The sequence below is a fragment of the Mandrillus leucophaeus genome, unplaced genomic scaffold (assembly GCF_000951045.1).
Source record: "Mandrillus leucophaeus isolate KB7577 unplaced genomic scaffold, Mleu.le_1.0 Scaffold4, whole genome shotgun sequence".
NCBI classification, from domain to species: domain Eukaryota; kingdom Metazoa; phylum Chordata; class Mammalia; order Primates; family Cercopithecidae; genus Mandrillus; species Mandrillus leucophaeus.
Window position 1 is genome coordinate 394,792 of NW_012104253.1, and position 13,846 is coordinate 408,637.

A 13,846-nucleotide genomic window follows, 5' to 3' on the forward strand; every position below is an offset into this window, starting at 1 on the left:
AAAGATTACTTTAAACACTTGAAAACAACAGAGAAAAATATTTTTATGACCCCAGCTAGAGAAGAATTTCTTAAGGAAGACACAAAAAGAGCCGGGCATGGGGGCTCATGCCTGTAATCCCAGCACTTTGGGAGGCTGAGGCAGGCAGATAACAAGGTCAGGAGATTGAGACCATCCTGGCTAACATGGTGAAACTCTGCCTCTACTAAAAATAAAAAAAAAATTAGCCGGGCGCAGTGGCGGGCGCCTGTAGTTCCAGCTACTTGAGAGGCTGAGGCAGGAGAATAGCATGAACCCGGGAGGCGGAGCTTGCAGTGAGCCGAGATCGTGCCACCGCACTCCAGCCTGGGTGACAGAGCGAGACTCCGTCTCAAAAACAACAACAACAAAAAGACACAAAGAGTACAAAGCATACAAAAAAAAAAAAAAAAAAAGGACTGGTAAATTCAACTGCTTTAAAATTAGGAGCCTCTGCTATTCACTGAGAGACAATATCAAGAGAGTGAAGAAATACCATCAAGTAGAAGGTATGTGCCACTTATACAATAGAATCCATGATATATAATGATATCCTAAAATAACTAAGAAAAAAATCCACGAGAAATTAAACAAAAGATGAATAGGTACTTCACAGAAGAACCAAAAAAGCGTAAATATAAAAAGATGCATGACCTCATCAGCAATCAGGAAAATGTTACATTAAAACCACAATGAGATTTTTCTTTTTTTTTTTTTTTAAAGACAGGATCTTGCTCTGTTGCCCTGGCTGGAGTGTGGTGGTGCGATCACAGCTCACTGCAGCTGTAAACTCCTGGGCTTAATCAATCCTCAGCCTCCCAAACATCTGAGACCACAGCTACGTGCCACCATGCCCAGATAATTTAAAAAAAAAAAAAAAAAAAATCTTTTTGTAGATACAGAGTCTTGCTCTGTTGCCCAGGCTGGTCTCGAACTCCTGGCTTCGAAAGATCTTCCCATCTAAGGCTCCCAAAGTGCTGGGATTTCAGGAGCAAGCCACCATGCCTGGCCAAATACCACTTTTATATTTACCAAACTGATGGCACAATTTTTTTGGTTTTTTTTTTTTTTGAGACGGAGTCTTGCTCTGTCGCCAGGCTGGAGTGCAGTGGCGCAATCTCGGCTCACTGCAACCTCCACCTCCCAGGTTCAAGCGATTCTCCTGTGATGGCACAAATTTCAAAAAATCAGAGAAAATCAAATTTTGATGAGGATGCTACATTACTTGTGTTCTCTTACATGCTTCTGATGGAAATATAAATTATCACACCTGCTCTGAAAATAATTTGGCCTTCTCTAATGAACAAGGAGGATGTGTGGACAGACTCTGTGATACCAGAATTCTAAGTATATATATTTAAGAAACTCTTCACAAGTGTGCCAAGGATACACAGAGGACAATTCACAGCAGTCATGTTTACATTACAAAAAGCAATCTGGGCCCGGCACGGTGGCTCAAGCCTGTAATCCCAGCACTTTGGGAGGCTGAGACGGGCGGATCACAAGGTTAGGAGATCGAGACCATCCTGGCTAACACGGTGAAACCCCGTCTCTACTAAAAAATACAAAAAGCTAGCCAGGCGAGGTGGCAGGCGCCTGTAGTCCCAGCTACTCAGGAGGCTGAGGCAGGAGAATGGTGTAAACCCGGGAGGCGGAGCTTGCAGTGAGCTGAGATCCAGCCACTGCACTCCAGCCCGTGTGACAGAGCGAGACTCCGTCTTGGGGAAAAAAAAAAAAAAAAAGGCAATCCAAATGTCTCTGAATCACAGAATAAATACAGAGTGGCATATTCACATAATGGGATATTATATATTCTTGAAAATGGACATAGGAGTGAAGGTGAATTACAGCAAAATACATCAACATGGAACACAACGTAGGTAAAAGAAAGCAAAGCGGCTGGGCATGGTGGCTCACAACTGTAATCCCAGTACTCTGGGAGGCTGAGGCGGGCGGATCACTTGAGGTCAGGAGTTCGGCACCAGCCTGGCCAACATGGTGAAACCCCGTCTCTACTAAAAACACAAAGATTAGCCGGGTGTGGTGGTGCACGCCTGTAATCCCAGATACTTGGGAGGCTGAGGCAGGAGAATCACTTGAATCCAGGAGGCTGAGGATGCAGTAAGCTGAGATCCCACCACTGCACTCCAGCCTGGGTAACAAGAGCGAAACTCTGTCTCAAAAAGAAAAAGAAAAAGAAAAGAAAAAGAAAGCAAAAGCCAATAGGAGAATACACACAACATGAGTTCATTTATACAATTTTTTAAACTTTACACTACATTGGCGGGGCACGGTGGCTCATGCCTGTAATCCCAGCACTTTGGGAGGCCGAGGTGGGTGGACCACTTGAGGTTAGGAGTTCAAGACCAGCCTGGCCAACATGGTAGAACCCGGTCTCTACTAAAAATACAAAAATTAGCTGGGCGTGGTGGCACACGCCTGTAATCCTTGCTACTCGGGAGGCTGAGGCACAAGAATCGCTTGAACTTGGGAAGCAGAGGTTACAGTGAGCCGAGATTACACTACTGTACTCCAGCCTGGGAGACAGTGCGAGACTCAGTCTCAAACAAACAAAAAACACAAAAGAAACAAAAAACAGACCAAAAAAACCCTTTACACTACATTGATGAGGGATCCATATGTGGTAAAATTATACAGACAAGCAAGAAAATAATAACACAAAATCCTTGTTAGTGGTTACCCAGTAGGTGGGCAATGAAGAAGAGGAATCAGGTTGAGGAGGTGCACAAAATGGGACTGATTTAAAGGTATGGTTGAAGATCTATTTCTTGAAGCAGGTAGTATAAGGGTGCTCATCTCATATATATATTTATATGCTAAACATGGAACAGTCTTTTGTATGTAGTCAGTATTTAATAAAAATTAAAAACTAAATTTCAAAAAATTGCTTAGTTTTAGCTGAGTAATACAACAAAGCAGTTTTCTAAAAATGTAAAATAAGAGTAGCAACAATGTGTGTGTGTGTGTGTCTGTGTGTGTGTGTGTGTGTGTGTGTGTTTTAAGAGATGGAGTCTTGCTCTGCCACTCAAGCCGCAGTGCAGTGGCATGAACATGGTTCACTGCAGCCTCGCCCTCTCCGGCTCAAGCAATCATCCAGCCTCAGCCCCCCAAGTAGCTAGGACTAGAGGTGTGCACCACCACACCTGGCTAACTTCTGTATGTAGAGAGAGGGTTTTGCCATGTTGCCCAGGCTGGTCTTGAACTCCTGAGCTCAGTAATCTGCCTGCCTTGGCCACCCAAAGTGCTGGGATTACAGGCTTGAGCCACCATGCCCAGCCAACAATGTGGTTTTTATGATCAAATATTTCAAAGACAAACTAAGAATTTTCCCATCTCCCAAACTCAAGGTTCTGGTGGTCAAGATTCCTAGAATCAGAGCAACATCAGGAAAAATTAATTTAGTGTTAAAATGAATTTGGTACTAACAAAATTAACTTATCAGATTTTACTAGGTATCTACCACATGTAAGGTGAATTTCCGTATGTTCCTTTGTTACCTTCCCATATGGAAAGTACTATGAATGACTGGCTCCAAGGGAACTTATGCAAAGAAAGCTATTTGATGTTATAAATTTAGGTTCTAAGGCTAGTTCAGTCCCTTATTCACTGGATGAGCGAACAAGCCACAAAATCTTAAGAGAGCTTTACCCTACTTATGTATAAGATAGATTTTGAAAACAGCTACTTCAGCCTGGCACAGTGGCTCACACCTGTAATCCTAGCACTTTGGGAAGCCGCGGAGGGTGGATCACCTGAGGTCGGGAGTTCCAGACCAGCCTGACCAACATGGAGAAACCGCGTCTCTAGTAAAAATACAAAAAAATTAGCTGGGTGTGGTGGCAGGCACCTGTAATTCCAGCTGCTCGGGAGGCTGAAGCAGGGGAATCACTTGAATCAGGGAGGCGGAGGTTGTGGTGAGCCGAGGTGGTGCCAATGCACTCCAGCCTAGGCAACAAGAGCAAAACTCTTGTCTCAAAAAAAAAAAAAAAAGAAGAAACAAAAAAAAGAAAACAGCTACTTCACAGGACTGTTGTGAAAAGTACATGAAATAATATACGATAAAGTGTGTGTAGAATTTGACTCCAGGAGCTACACTACCTAATCCCAATCCAGCAGTACCACTCACTGAGTCTAGGTAACTTGACCTCCTTGACCCTGTCACCTCTACAATGAAAGGATGCTTGACATACAGAGTGCACGGAACAGCAGCTGGCACACAATAAACTCCAGACGTGTGATTGTGATTCTGGCTGATGTTACTGTTAAATTCTCTCACAAAGGCCTAATTTGTACCCAAGTTTATATTTTCTGCAAATGGGTCCAGGCTATGCTGTAAGTTTAACCCACTTAAAATACTTGGTTTCTTGGTGAGTTTTCTAAAATAGCATAATGAATCATTGGCACAATGAAAAACATACTTTAGCTGGGTATGGTGGTGTGTGCCTATAATCCCAGCTCCCTGGAAGGCAGGTTGGAATCCTCGAAGGAGGATGCTTGAACCCAGGAGTCTGAGACCAGCTTGGGCAAGATAGTGAGACCTCGATTCTAAAAACAATCAATCTCTAAAATACACTCTACTATTCTCAGTTTATAATGTATTCTAAATATCAAGCTGTATTATTTCTTGCCAAAACAAAAGTCTGGCAAGAAATTTAAATAAAGAAGCAACAATACTGAAAGCCGTTTTTTTTTTCTTAATTTCTTCTATCTCTTTTGAAATCTAAAAATAAACAAACATATATACATTTTTATTCTCAATTTTTTTTTTTTGGAGACAGAGTTTCTCTCTTGTTGCCCAGGCTGGAGTGCAGTGGTGCCATCTTGGCTCACTGCAACTTCCACCTCCCGGGTTCAAGTGATTCTCCTGCCTTAGCTTCCCAAGTAGCTGGGATTACAGGCATGCGCCATGACGCCTGGCTAGTTTTTTTGTATTTTTAGTAGAGACTGAGTTTCACCATGTTCATGAGAGTGGTCTCGAATTCCTGACCTCAGGTGATCCATCCACCTCGGCCTCTCAAAGTGCTGGGATTACAGGTGTGAGCCACCGTGCTTGGTTTATTCTTAATATTTTAAATATGTATAATCAGGCTGGGGGCAGTGACTCATGCCTATAATCCCAGGGCTTTAGGAGGCCAAGAGGGAGGACTGCTTGAGCCCAGAAGTTCCAGGCTGCAGTGAGCTATGATCACAACACTGCACTTCACCTTGGACTACAAAGTAAGACCGTGTCTCAATCAATCCAATCAATCAATTAATCAACATAAGAACTGCCTGTCTTGGATTTCATTTGCCATCCCATTTGTATTAATTTATCAGATTTATGACACTGATCTGAATGTAGACACTTGATTATAAATAACAAGCAAGACTGTAACAACTATTTTTACAGTGGTTACTACTTTTGTTAATGGCCTAAAAAGTCAATATAAGAAAATGAAAGAGAAAGGTAGTTAAAAAAAAGAAAAGAAAAAGATGAAAAAAGTTGTTAAACGAAAAGGATTTCCAAAATAACTTGTGCTTCACCCAAAAGAGAAAGGAGGCCAGGAACTGGCCACTAAGGCATTCCTAGGAAGAGTTCCAGTGAGCGAGAAAATATTCAGCAGTGGCAGTGGCAGCTGTCTATGAAACTTAGAATATTTGGGGAAGGGATCATCTTTAAAATAGGTTACTTTGCCGGGCGTAGTGGCTCACACCTGTAATTCAGCACTTTGGAAGGCCCAAGTGGGCGGATCACTTGAGGTCAGGAGTTCGAGACCAGCCTAGCCAACATGGTAAAACCTCGTCTCTATTAAAAATACAAAAATTAGCTGGGTGTGGCAGCGGGCACCTGTAACACCAGCTACTCGGGAGGCTGAGGCAGAAGAATCACTTGAACTCGGGAGGCAAAGGTTGCAGTGAGCCGAGATGGCACCACTGCACACCAGCCTGGCCGACAGAGGGAGGCTCGTCTCATAATAAATAAAACAGGTTACTTTAGTTGGGTGTAGTGGTGCGCACCTGTAGTCCCAGCTATCTCAGGAGCCTGAGGTGGAAAGATACTTGAGCCTAGGAATTCGAGGCTGCAGTGAGCTCTGGTCTTGCTACTACATTTCAGCCTGGGCAACAGGATAAGACCCCATCAATCAATCACTCACTCAATAAAAAATAAATAAAATAGGTTACCTTTTGGAAGAGGAGAGAAATTAAGAAGTTTGGGGGAAACTGAAGGCAGACTAGGAGCCATTCTCATCTAGGGTGTGTACTGGGAATGCCACATCTCTAGATCCGCCAAGATAGGACCTCTAGAGAGGAAAGTACTGTGAAGGAAATACAAACTCCGCAAATGTTTCTAATGCACAAGAAGGGCTGAAAACTACTGGCTTAAGAAAACCAAATCAACAGTGCCCAAAATAACCCAGTGGTGGCAGCAGTAAAAGCAATTACATGATAGACCACATGAAAAGCATGAACTGGTTCTCCTTGCTTTCAAATTATAAGGTTCCCTGATATGTCCCATGACCAAGATTCCCTAGGACGCCAAAAAAGGCCACTACTGCTACTGCTAGAGAGCTCTAAGCACTAACAGTGGCTCCAAAGCAAATACTAGCTTTAAAAAGAAAACAGCCTCCCTCTTCCTGGGTAGCTGTCTGGTGCTTGAGGGGTATCGGAGTGGACCAGGCTTGCGGGGCACAATGAATAACCCTATACCTTCCCATTTGAAATTAGAAGCAAAAAAGGCTGCTAAAATACTAATTCACAGAAATGACTTCCAGAAATGACCTGATAAGATTATTCCTGACTGAACTGGATTCTGAATTCTTCTAGTTTTCTTTAATATCCGGCTACAACTTGCCAGTGAAGAATGAACTGCTCAATTTCAGAAGCCCTATAAACCAAAGCTGACACCTTGATGTAAATTTCGAGTCTCATGCCTGATGTGTAGGCCACCCAGAGAATTCACCAGAATGCCAGATGCCACAACCAGAGACATTCAAACTGCAAACCAGGACGAGAAGTTGTGGACTGCAGGTTATGGACAGCTTTTCCCAAGACTGTCAGAACAATGAGACTTCCCAACAAGGCTTTTACCCCTCTTAATTTTTCCTCACTAATGCCCACGTCTTCCACTTTGGCAGGATCATGCTGTAGCTAAAATTTCACAGTCAGTAGCTTCTGCGGGTAACTTGCACTCCCTGCTTTATACTTAGCCTGGTCATGGAATGCTGGATTGCCTCTTAAATAGGGAGGAATCTGTGCAGTTCATGACACTTCTCGTTGCGATTTGGGTATGGCAGAGCAGATCACTTGGTTAAAATTGGCAGACTCCTTGTTTGGCTATATAATTGTAGTTGATTTGGTTCAAAAAAACCCTGGCTAAGGACCATACTCTATATGCTTGGTGTGATCCTCATGACAGTCATAATGGTAGGCTCTCTGGTATGCTGTATCCTCCCAAAGTGTTAAATGTCTCCATGTAGCCACCTATCAGATGTCAAATGGTTTCTCTCTGGCTAAAACAACAAAAACTCAAAAGAAACACATGATAATGAGAACACCCCATCAATGGCATGCTGAAACGGGAAACCCAAAATGATGGCAACTGAGAACAGCAAGGATATCCTAGGTTTTGGTTACACTCTTTCCTAGGTGAAAGCCTGACCAAAAGGGAAGAATTGTTAAATAAAAATTATAGGAAGCCACTGTTTGGGACTAAGTTCCTGCATTAGGCCCCAGGAAACCAGGTTAAAATTAAAAATGGAATAATCCCTGCTAAGGTTCCACATTCCCAAACCTAAATTAAGTTATCTGACCTTCCTAGAAATCAGAAGGAGATAACAGCTAATTTCCCAAACAGCACAGTTTATTACTTATTTTCTGAGACAGTCTCGAGCTGTCGCCCAGGCTAGAGTCCAGTAGTGTGATCTCGGCTCACTGCAACCTCCGCCTCCCAGGTTCAAGTGATTCTCGTGCCTCAGTCTCCCGGGTAGCTGAGGCTATGTCATCATGCTCAGCTAAATTTTGTATTTTTAGTAGAGACACAGTTTCACCATGTTGGCCAGGCTGGTCTCGAACTCCTGGCCTCAGGTGATTCACCTGCCTCGGCCTCCCAAAGTGCTGCGATTACCGGCGTGTGCCACCGCATCCAGCCCCCGACTGAAGATTTAAACTGTCCTGGCTGGGCGCGCTGGCTCAGGCCAGTAATCCCAGCACTTTGGGAGGCCAAGGCGGGCAGATCACCTGAGGCCAGGAGTTGGAGACCAGCTTGGCCAACATGGTGAAACCCTGTCTCTGCTAAAAATACAAAAATTAGCCAGGCGTGGTGGCATGCACCTGTAGTCCCAGCTACTCAGGGGGCTGAGGCAGGAGGATCGCTTGAACCCAGGAAGCGGAGGTTGCAGTGAGCTGAGATCACACCACTGCACGCCAGCCTGGACCACAGGGCGAGACTCTGTCTCAAAAAAAAAAACCAAACAACAACAACAAAAAACCACCTAACCAACTTCAGTTGGCACAATAATAAAGTTCCCACTACTTTAATCCTTACAAAAAAAATGTAGTGTGAAGTAACCTGATGTTAACTAATCAGTTACTTTTCTATGTGGGGTAGTCTATTGTGGTCTGTTGTTCTGTCTCCCTGTCCCTGCCTTACAAAGAAAAGGAACTCTGAAAAGACCAGTACACGATTTGTTCTTTGCTTCAACTTTTTTTTGAGACAGGCAGGGTCTTGCTCTGTTGCCCAGGCTGGAATGCAGGGGCACCATCATAGCTCACTGCAGCCTTCAACTTCTAGGATCAAGTGGTCCTCCCATCTCAGCCTCCTGAGTAATTGGGACTACAGATACACACCACTACACCTGGTTAATTTATTTAATTTTTATTTGGTAGAGACGGGTCTCTCTATGCTGCCTAGGCTGATCTCAAATTCCTGAGCTCAAGTGATCCTCTCACCTCAGGCTCCCAAAGTGCTGGGATTACAGGAGTGAGCCATTGTGCCTGGCCTGCCTCAGCCTTCTTCAGCCTTTGCCTGTCTCTAAAGCCAACTTCTGCTCAGCTCATAGGAACACTTATTCTATTTTCATGGAATGTAGTGTTGCTCTATTTTAGAATCATGATAAGGCCAATGGAAGGAAGGGAGGGAAGGAGGCTGAGGCAGGTATCAGCAGGATTTCCCCACAAAGACCCTGATGAAATCTATAGTCAATAATGCTTTAATAAATCCTACTGGGTATTCTGCATATATTTGTGTTTAATGTTCCTTTTTTTCTTCCTCTGTAAATCTCATTAAAATTTAAAAACACAGGGATTTCCCTTTCTGTCCTACTAAGTCTAGATTTAAGAATGGTGGTTAAATCTTACTCAAAAAATGCTTTACTACTGGGTCAACAGTATCAACTTCGATGAATTCTCCATTGAAAAGTCTTGTTCTTGCCTTGTTTAATATTTTAATTGGATGGAGACATCCATATCCAATTTACATAGCAGCTAATACAAATGACCCATTATTCCAAAATCCCCCAAAAGACTGGAATTAAGGCAGAAAATCAATTAAATGAATTTTAGCAGGAATCAAACAAATTCAGGCAGGAGAAAAAAAAAAAACAATTCCAAGTATGGAATAAAGTAGGCTTCTGTTGAGCGAAACGCCTGTGGGAGTACCCAATGAGGCTGAGGGGATTTACTCTGCAGAAGAGAAAATCAACAAGACCCAAAATAGCAACTTCTAAGGGCTGGTTATGTTTGGAGTGACTATAACTCCATATGACAAAACAGTAAACAGTGTTGTAGAAGTTTCTAGAAGACAGATGCTAGTCTGAAGGGGAAAAGGCTCTAATAACAAAGCCACTGAACACTGAAACAAGATGCTACGGGAAGGAGTGTGTCTCCATCCCTGAACGTGCTCAAGGTTGGCTAACTAACCAGCTATCATAAATACATTTAAAAAATCAATTATTTCATTACATGTTACAAATTTCTTCTTGTTGTTGTTTTGAGACAACATCTTGCTCTGTTGCCTCCTGGGTTCAAGCAATTCTCCTGCCTCAGCCTCCTGAGAAGCTGGGATTATAGGCGTGTGCCACCACGCCCAACTAATTTTTGTATTTTTATTAGAGACGAGGTTTCACCATGTTGACCAGGCTGGTCTCAACTCCTGACCTCAAGTGATCCACCCACCTTGGCCTGGGCATGGTGGCTCACATGCGTACTCCTAGCAAGTGGAGGCTGAGGCAGGTGGATCACCTGAGGTCAGGAGTTTGAGACCAGACCAGCCTGGCTAACATGGCAAAACCCCTATCTCTACTAAAAATACAAAAATTAGCCAGGTGTAGTGGCAGGCGCCTGTAGTCCTAGCCACTCAGAAGCTGAGGGAGAAGAATTGCTTGAACCCAAGAGGCGGAGACTGCAGCCAACTCAGATCCCGCTACTGCACTCCAGCCCGGGCGACAGAGCAAGACTCCATCTCAAAAAACCAAAAACAAACAAAAAACTGACCTAAAAGATGTTTAAGAATAGAATAGTATTCCAGATATAGTAGTGAGACATTCAAAGGTATATAGTCAGATGCTGTGGTGTGCGTTTGTAGACCCAGCTACTTGGGAGGCTGAAGTGGAAGGACTGCTCAAGCCCAGGAGTTCAAGGCCAGCCTGGCCAACAGAGCAAGACCCATCTCTTTAAAAAAAAGTACAAAAACAATGGAGAAAAATAAATCTCTCACCAGAATCTAACGTTTATTAATTCAATGGCTGGAAAAATACAAAGGAAAAATGAAGAGACTTATCTGTGAAAATAATATCAATTTGCAAACATAGTCAACTCACGCTTACTTATATGTGCATTTAGTAAATGTTCATGACCCAGTGTGCAAGCCTGAATATCATGAAACCGGTATTTTTTTTTGTTTTTTTTTTTTTGTTTTTTGGAGACTAGTCTCGCTCTGTCGCCCAGGCTGGAGCGCAGTGGCGCGATCTCAGCTCACTGCAATCTCCGCCTCCTGGGTTCATGCCATTCTCTTGCCTCAGCCTCCGGAGCAGCTGGGACTACAGGCACCCGCCATCACGCCCGGCTAATTTTTTATATTTTTAGTAGAGACAGGGTTTCACCGTGTTAGCTAGGATGGTCTCGATCTCCTGACCTCGTGATCCGCCCGCCTTGGCCTCCCAAAGCGCTGGGATTACAGGCGTGAGCCACCGCGCCTGGCCTGCAATGAAACCGATATTTTAACACATGTGTTCAAACACTGCCTGAATGAGCCAGTCCACCTTTTTCAGTAGTGGTGGTAAAAACAGATTGCATACTGCTGATGGCGGAATGTTCCTTACAATGAATGTTAGCTGCTAGGGCATGCTCCACGGCTTTAAATCACTAAGAGAGCTGTTCCTGAAGCAAGTGTAATACAACTAGGAATGGTGCTGAGAAGGAAAAAGTCTGCAAGGATGACTATTCCAAAGAGGGCTGACAAAGTTGCCTGGTACACTCTACATTGTTGCAAAATTGGTGGGGGAGAAAAATGGAGGCAGGTGCTGGCGGTAAGATACTTCCTGAAAAAGAACTGGAAACAAATGTATATAAAATGCTTCTAATTTACTTTATAAGCATATGAAGTTATATACACAATTTTAAACAATGCCCTATAAACTGAAAATACTATACTTATCAAGTTATTTAACTTGGGATACACCTGGCTTTAGAGTAAGTCTTCTATGAATGGTTCATACTTGAATGATACTAAAAACAAATCTTAAAGTTTTAATTATTATTATAAGCCAAAATTAATTCAGATACAAATAGGCATAATCACACTAGTGGGCTAACCAGACAAACTACCATGCACTAAACTGATAATGATGTGACAAATAATAAGAGCAGCAATGCAAAATCATGACCAAAAAAAGAAAATAAAAAATGAATAAAGGAAGCAAGCAAACAAGAAGGAAAACCCACAGCCAACTCGATACAACACCATAGTAAAAATTTTTCCTGGAAAACTGTTAGGATTACAATTATATCCAGGTACACATGAATAGTGGAAGGTACGTAACATCATCGAATACTCGATTAGAGCCCTCAGTGAACATCCTTGTATGTTAATTTTAGTTCTGAATATCAAATTGTAGTAACCCCTAGTGTATTTATTAGTACCAAATCCTTAGATAGCTGAAGATATGAAAGTTTAAGGAAATAGATAAAATTCACTCTTCAGGACAAAGGACTGGAATTTTTAGATGTTTCATGTCCACCTTGAGAAGCCTTAAGGCCCATTATGGGTTGCAGATCACAAAGAACCACTTGTTGAAATAACATTTTTAGTGCAGAGAAAGTCTATCTCCCTACCCACCTCCCACACACATAACAGGGACAGGGCTTCAAAATTACCAGGATATAAATAACCATGAGGAATACAGTAGAAATGTATATAGAGCACTGCACTTATCAAAATATCGCACAATGTACAGTGCTATGCAGTTTACAAAGCCCTTTTATATGCATTATTTTATTAATACTCACATCCATCATAAGATGAAATTATCTCCCTTTAAAGATGAGAAACCCAAGGTCCAGAAAAGTTAAGTGCCTTGTTCAAGGTCAGACATTTGGCTAAGTGGCAGAGCCAGGACTTAAATTCAGTACTTCCTGTTCCCAGTTCATGGTCTCTGTACCCCTCAACTACTATAGGTCAAATCTAGAAATCAAATGATGTATGTAAAAAGACTTTGCAAAGTTAAAAACAACTAGAAAAATTTTATTATGAAGATCATTAATTATTTGCTGATGTCCTACTAGTGAGTGAAATACCTATGTCTGGGCCCAACCTAATTGCTTAGGCATTATTATGTAAGTGTTAGGACTTCCAAAAATCTGCCCAGGTGATTCTAAAAGGCACTAGGGCAAAGACCTGATCTATGTTAAATGATACCAATGGCAATACTGCTTTATGAACATGCTTTTCTACTTTCAGTTTTACTTTAACACTTCCCTTTTATATTAATCATCACTCCTTAATCAGATGTGGTGTGTCAAGGGTTTAAGGAAGCCAAAGTGTTCACTTTAAAATTTTCAGTATTAGCTATAAGAAAGGTACAAATTTGCACAATATCAATTACATGAAAATATTTTTGTACTGTATTATTTTTTAAAAACTGTAGTCAATATTAAGAGTATTCAATAAAAAGTATAGCCTTGCACAACTATATCAATTAAAAAGTACAAAAAAAAGCACAGCCTTTAGTTTGTGCTGTTAAGAACATTTAAAAATAATCTCCAACCGAAAATAACCCAACAATTTTTTATGAAATACTAGATTAACTTGCATTCATTTGAGGAATAGGAAGCTTTATGGCATTAAACGTAAAATAAAAACAACAGTTGAGGTATTTAAGGGACAAATTAGATGGCAATTAGCACTGACAATCGTTTAAAAAGTACTGGATATTGAACCAATCTTACCTTTTGTAGACTTGTTGGATTCAACTGAGTTTTGTCAATTATTTTTATTGCAACCTAGAAAGAATAAAAAATATTTATGGATTTTAAGAATGTAGTAATTATGGACTGATAAATGCCAAGATATATGGCATTAAGAAGCAAGCAAGCAAGCAGCAAACCTCAAAACCTAAAACTCAGCTGGTTACAAAAAGCAATTTAACTTTGTAATTGTAACTTTATAAAATTGTGTAACTGAAAATAAGGGCTTCCATACCAATGCTTTCTCACTAAACTTCTCTCTACCCTAAATACAAGAGACCCTAATAGGCAGGAATATTATCACCCATATTTGGCTTGAAGTTACAGATAATTGACCTTTGTCCGTCTACAATTCTTTTTTTTTTTT

General features: G+C 41.8%; 1 protein-coding gene across 5 annotated transcripts in view; it reads right to left on the reverse strand.

Moving 5' to 3' along the window:
* MARK3 (MAP/microtubule affinity-regulating kinase 3) overlaps nucleotides 1-13,846 on the reverse strand; it is a 116,875-nt gene that overhangs the window by 65,625 nt on the left and 37,404 nt on the right. For all 5 annotated transcript variants that reach the window (XM_011991583.1, XM_011991582.1, XM_011991580.1 and 2 more), the window contains exon 3: nucleotides 13,462-13,515. In XM_011991583.1, coding sequence (XP_011846973.1) covers nucleotides 13,462-13,515 — 54 coding nt within the window. The remainder of the gene's footprint in view (nucleotides 1-13,461; nucleotides 13,516-13,846) is intronic.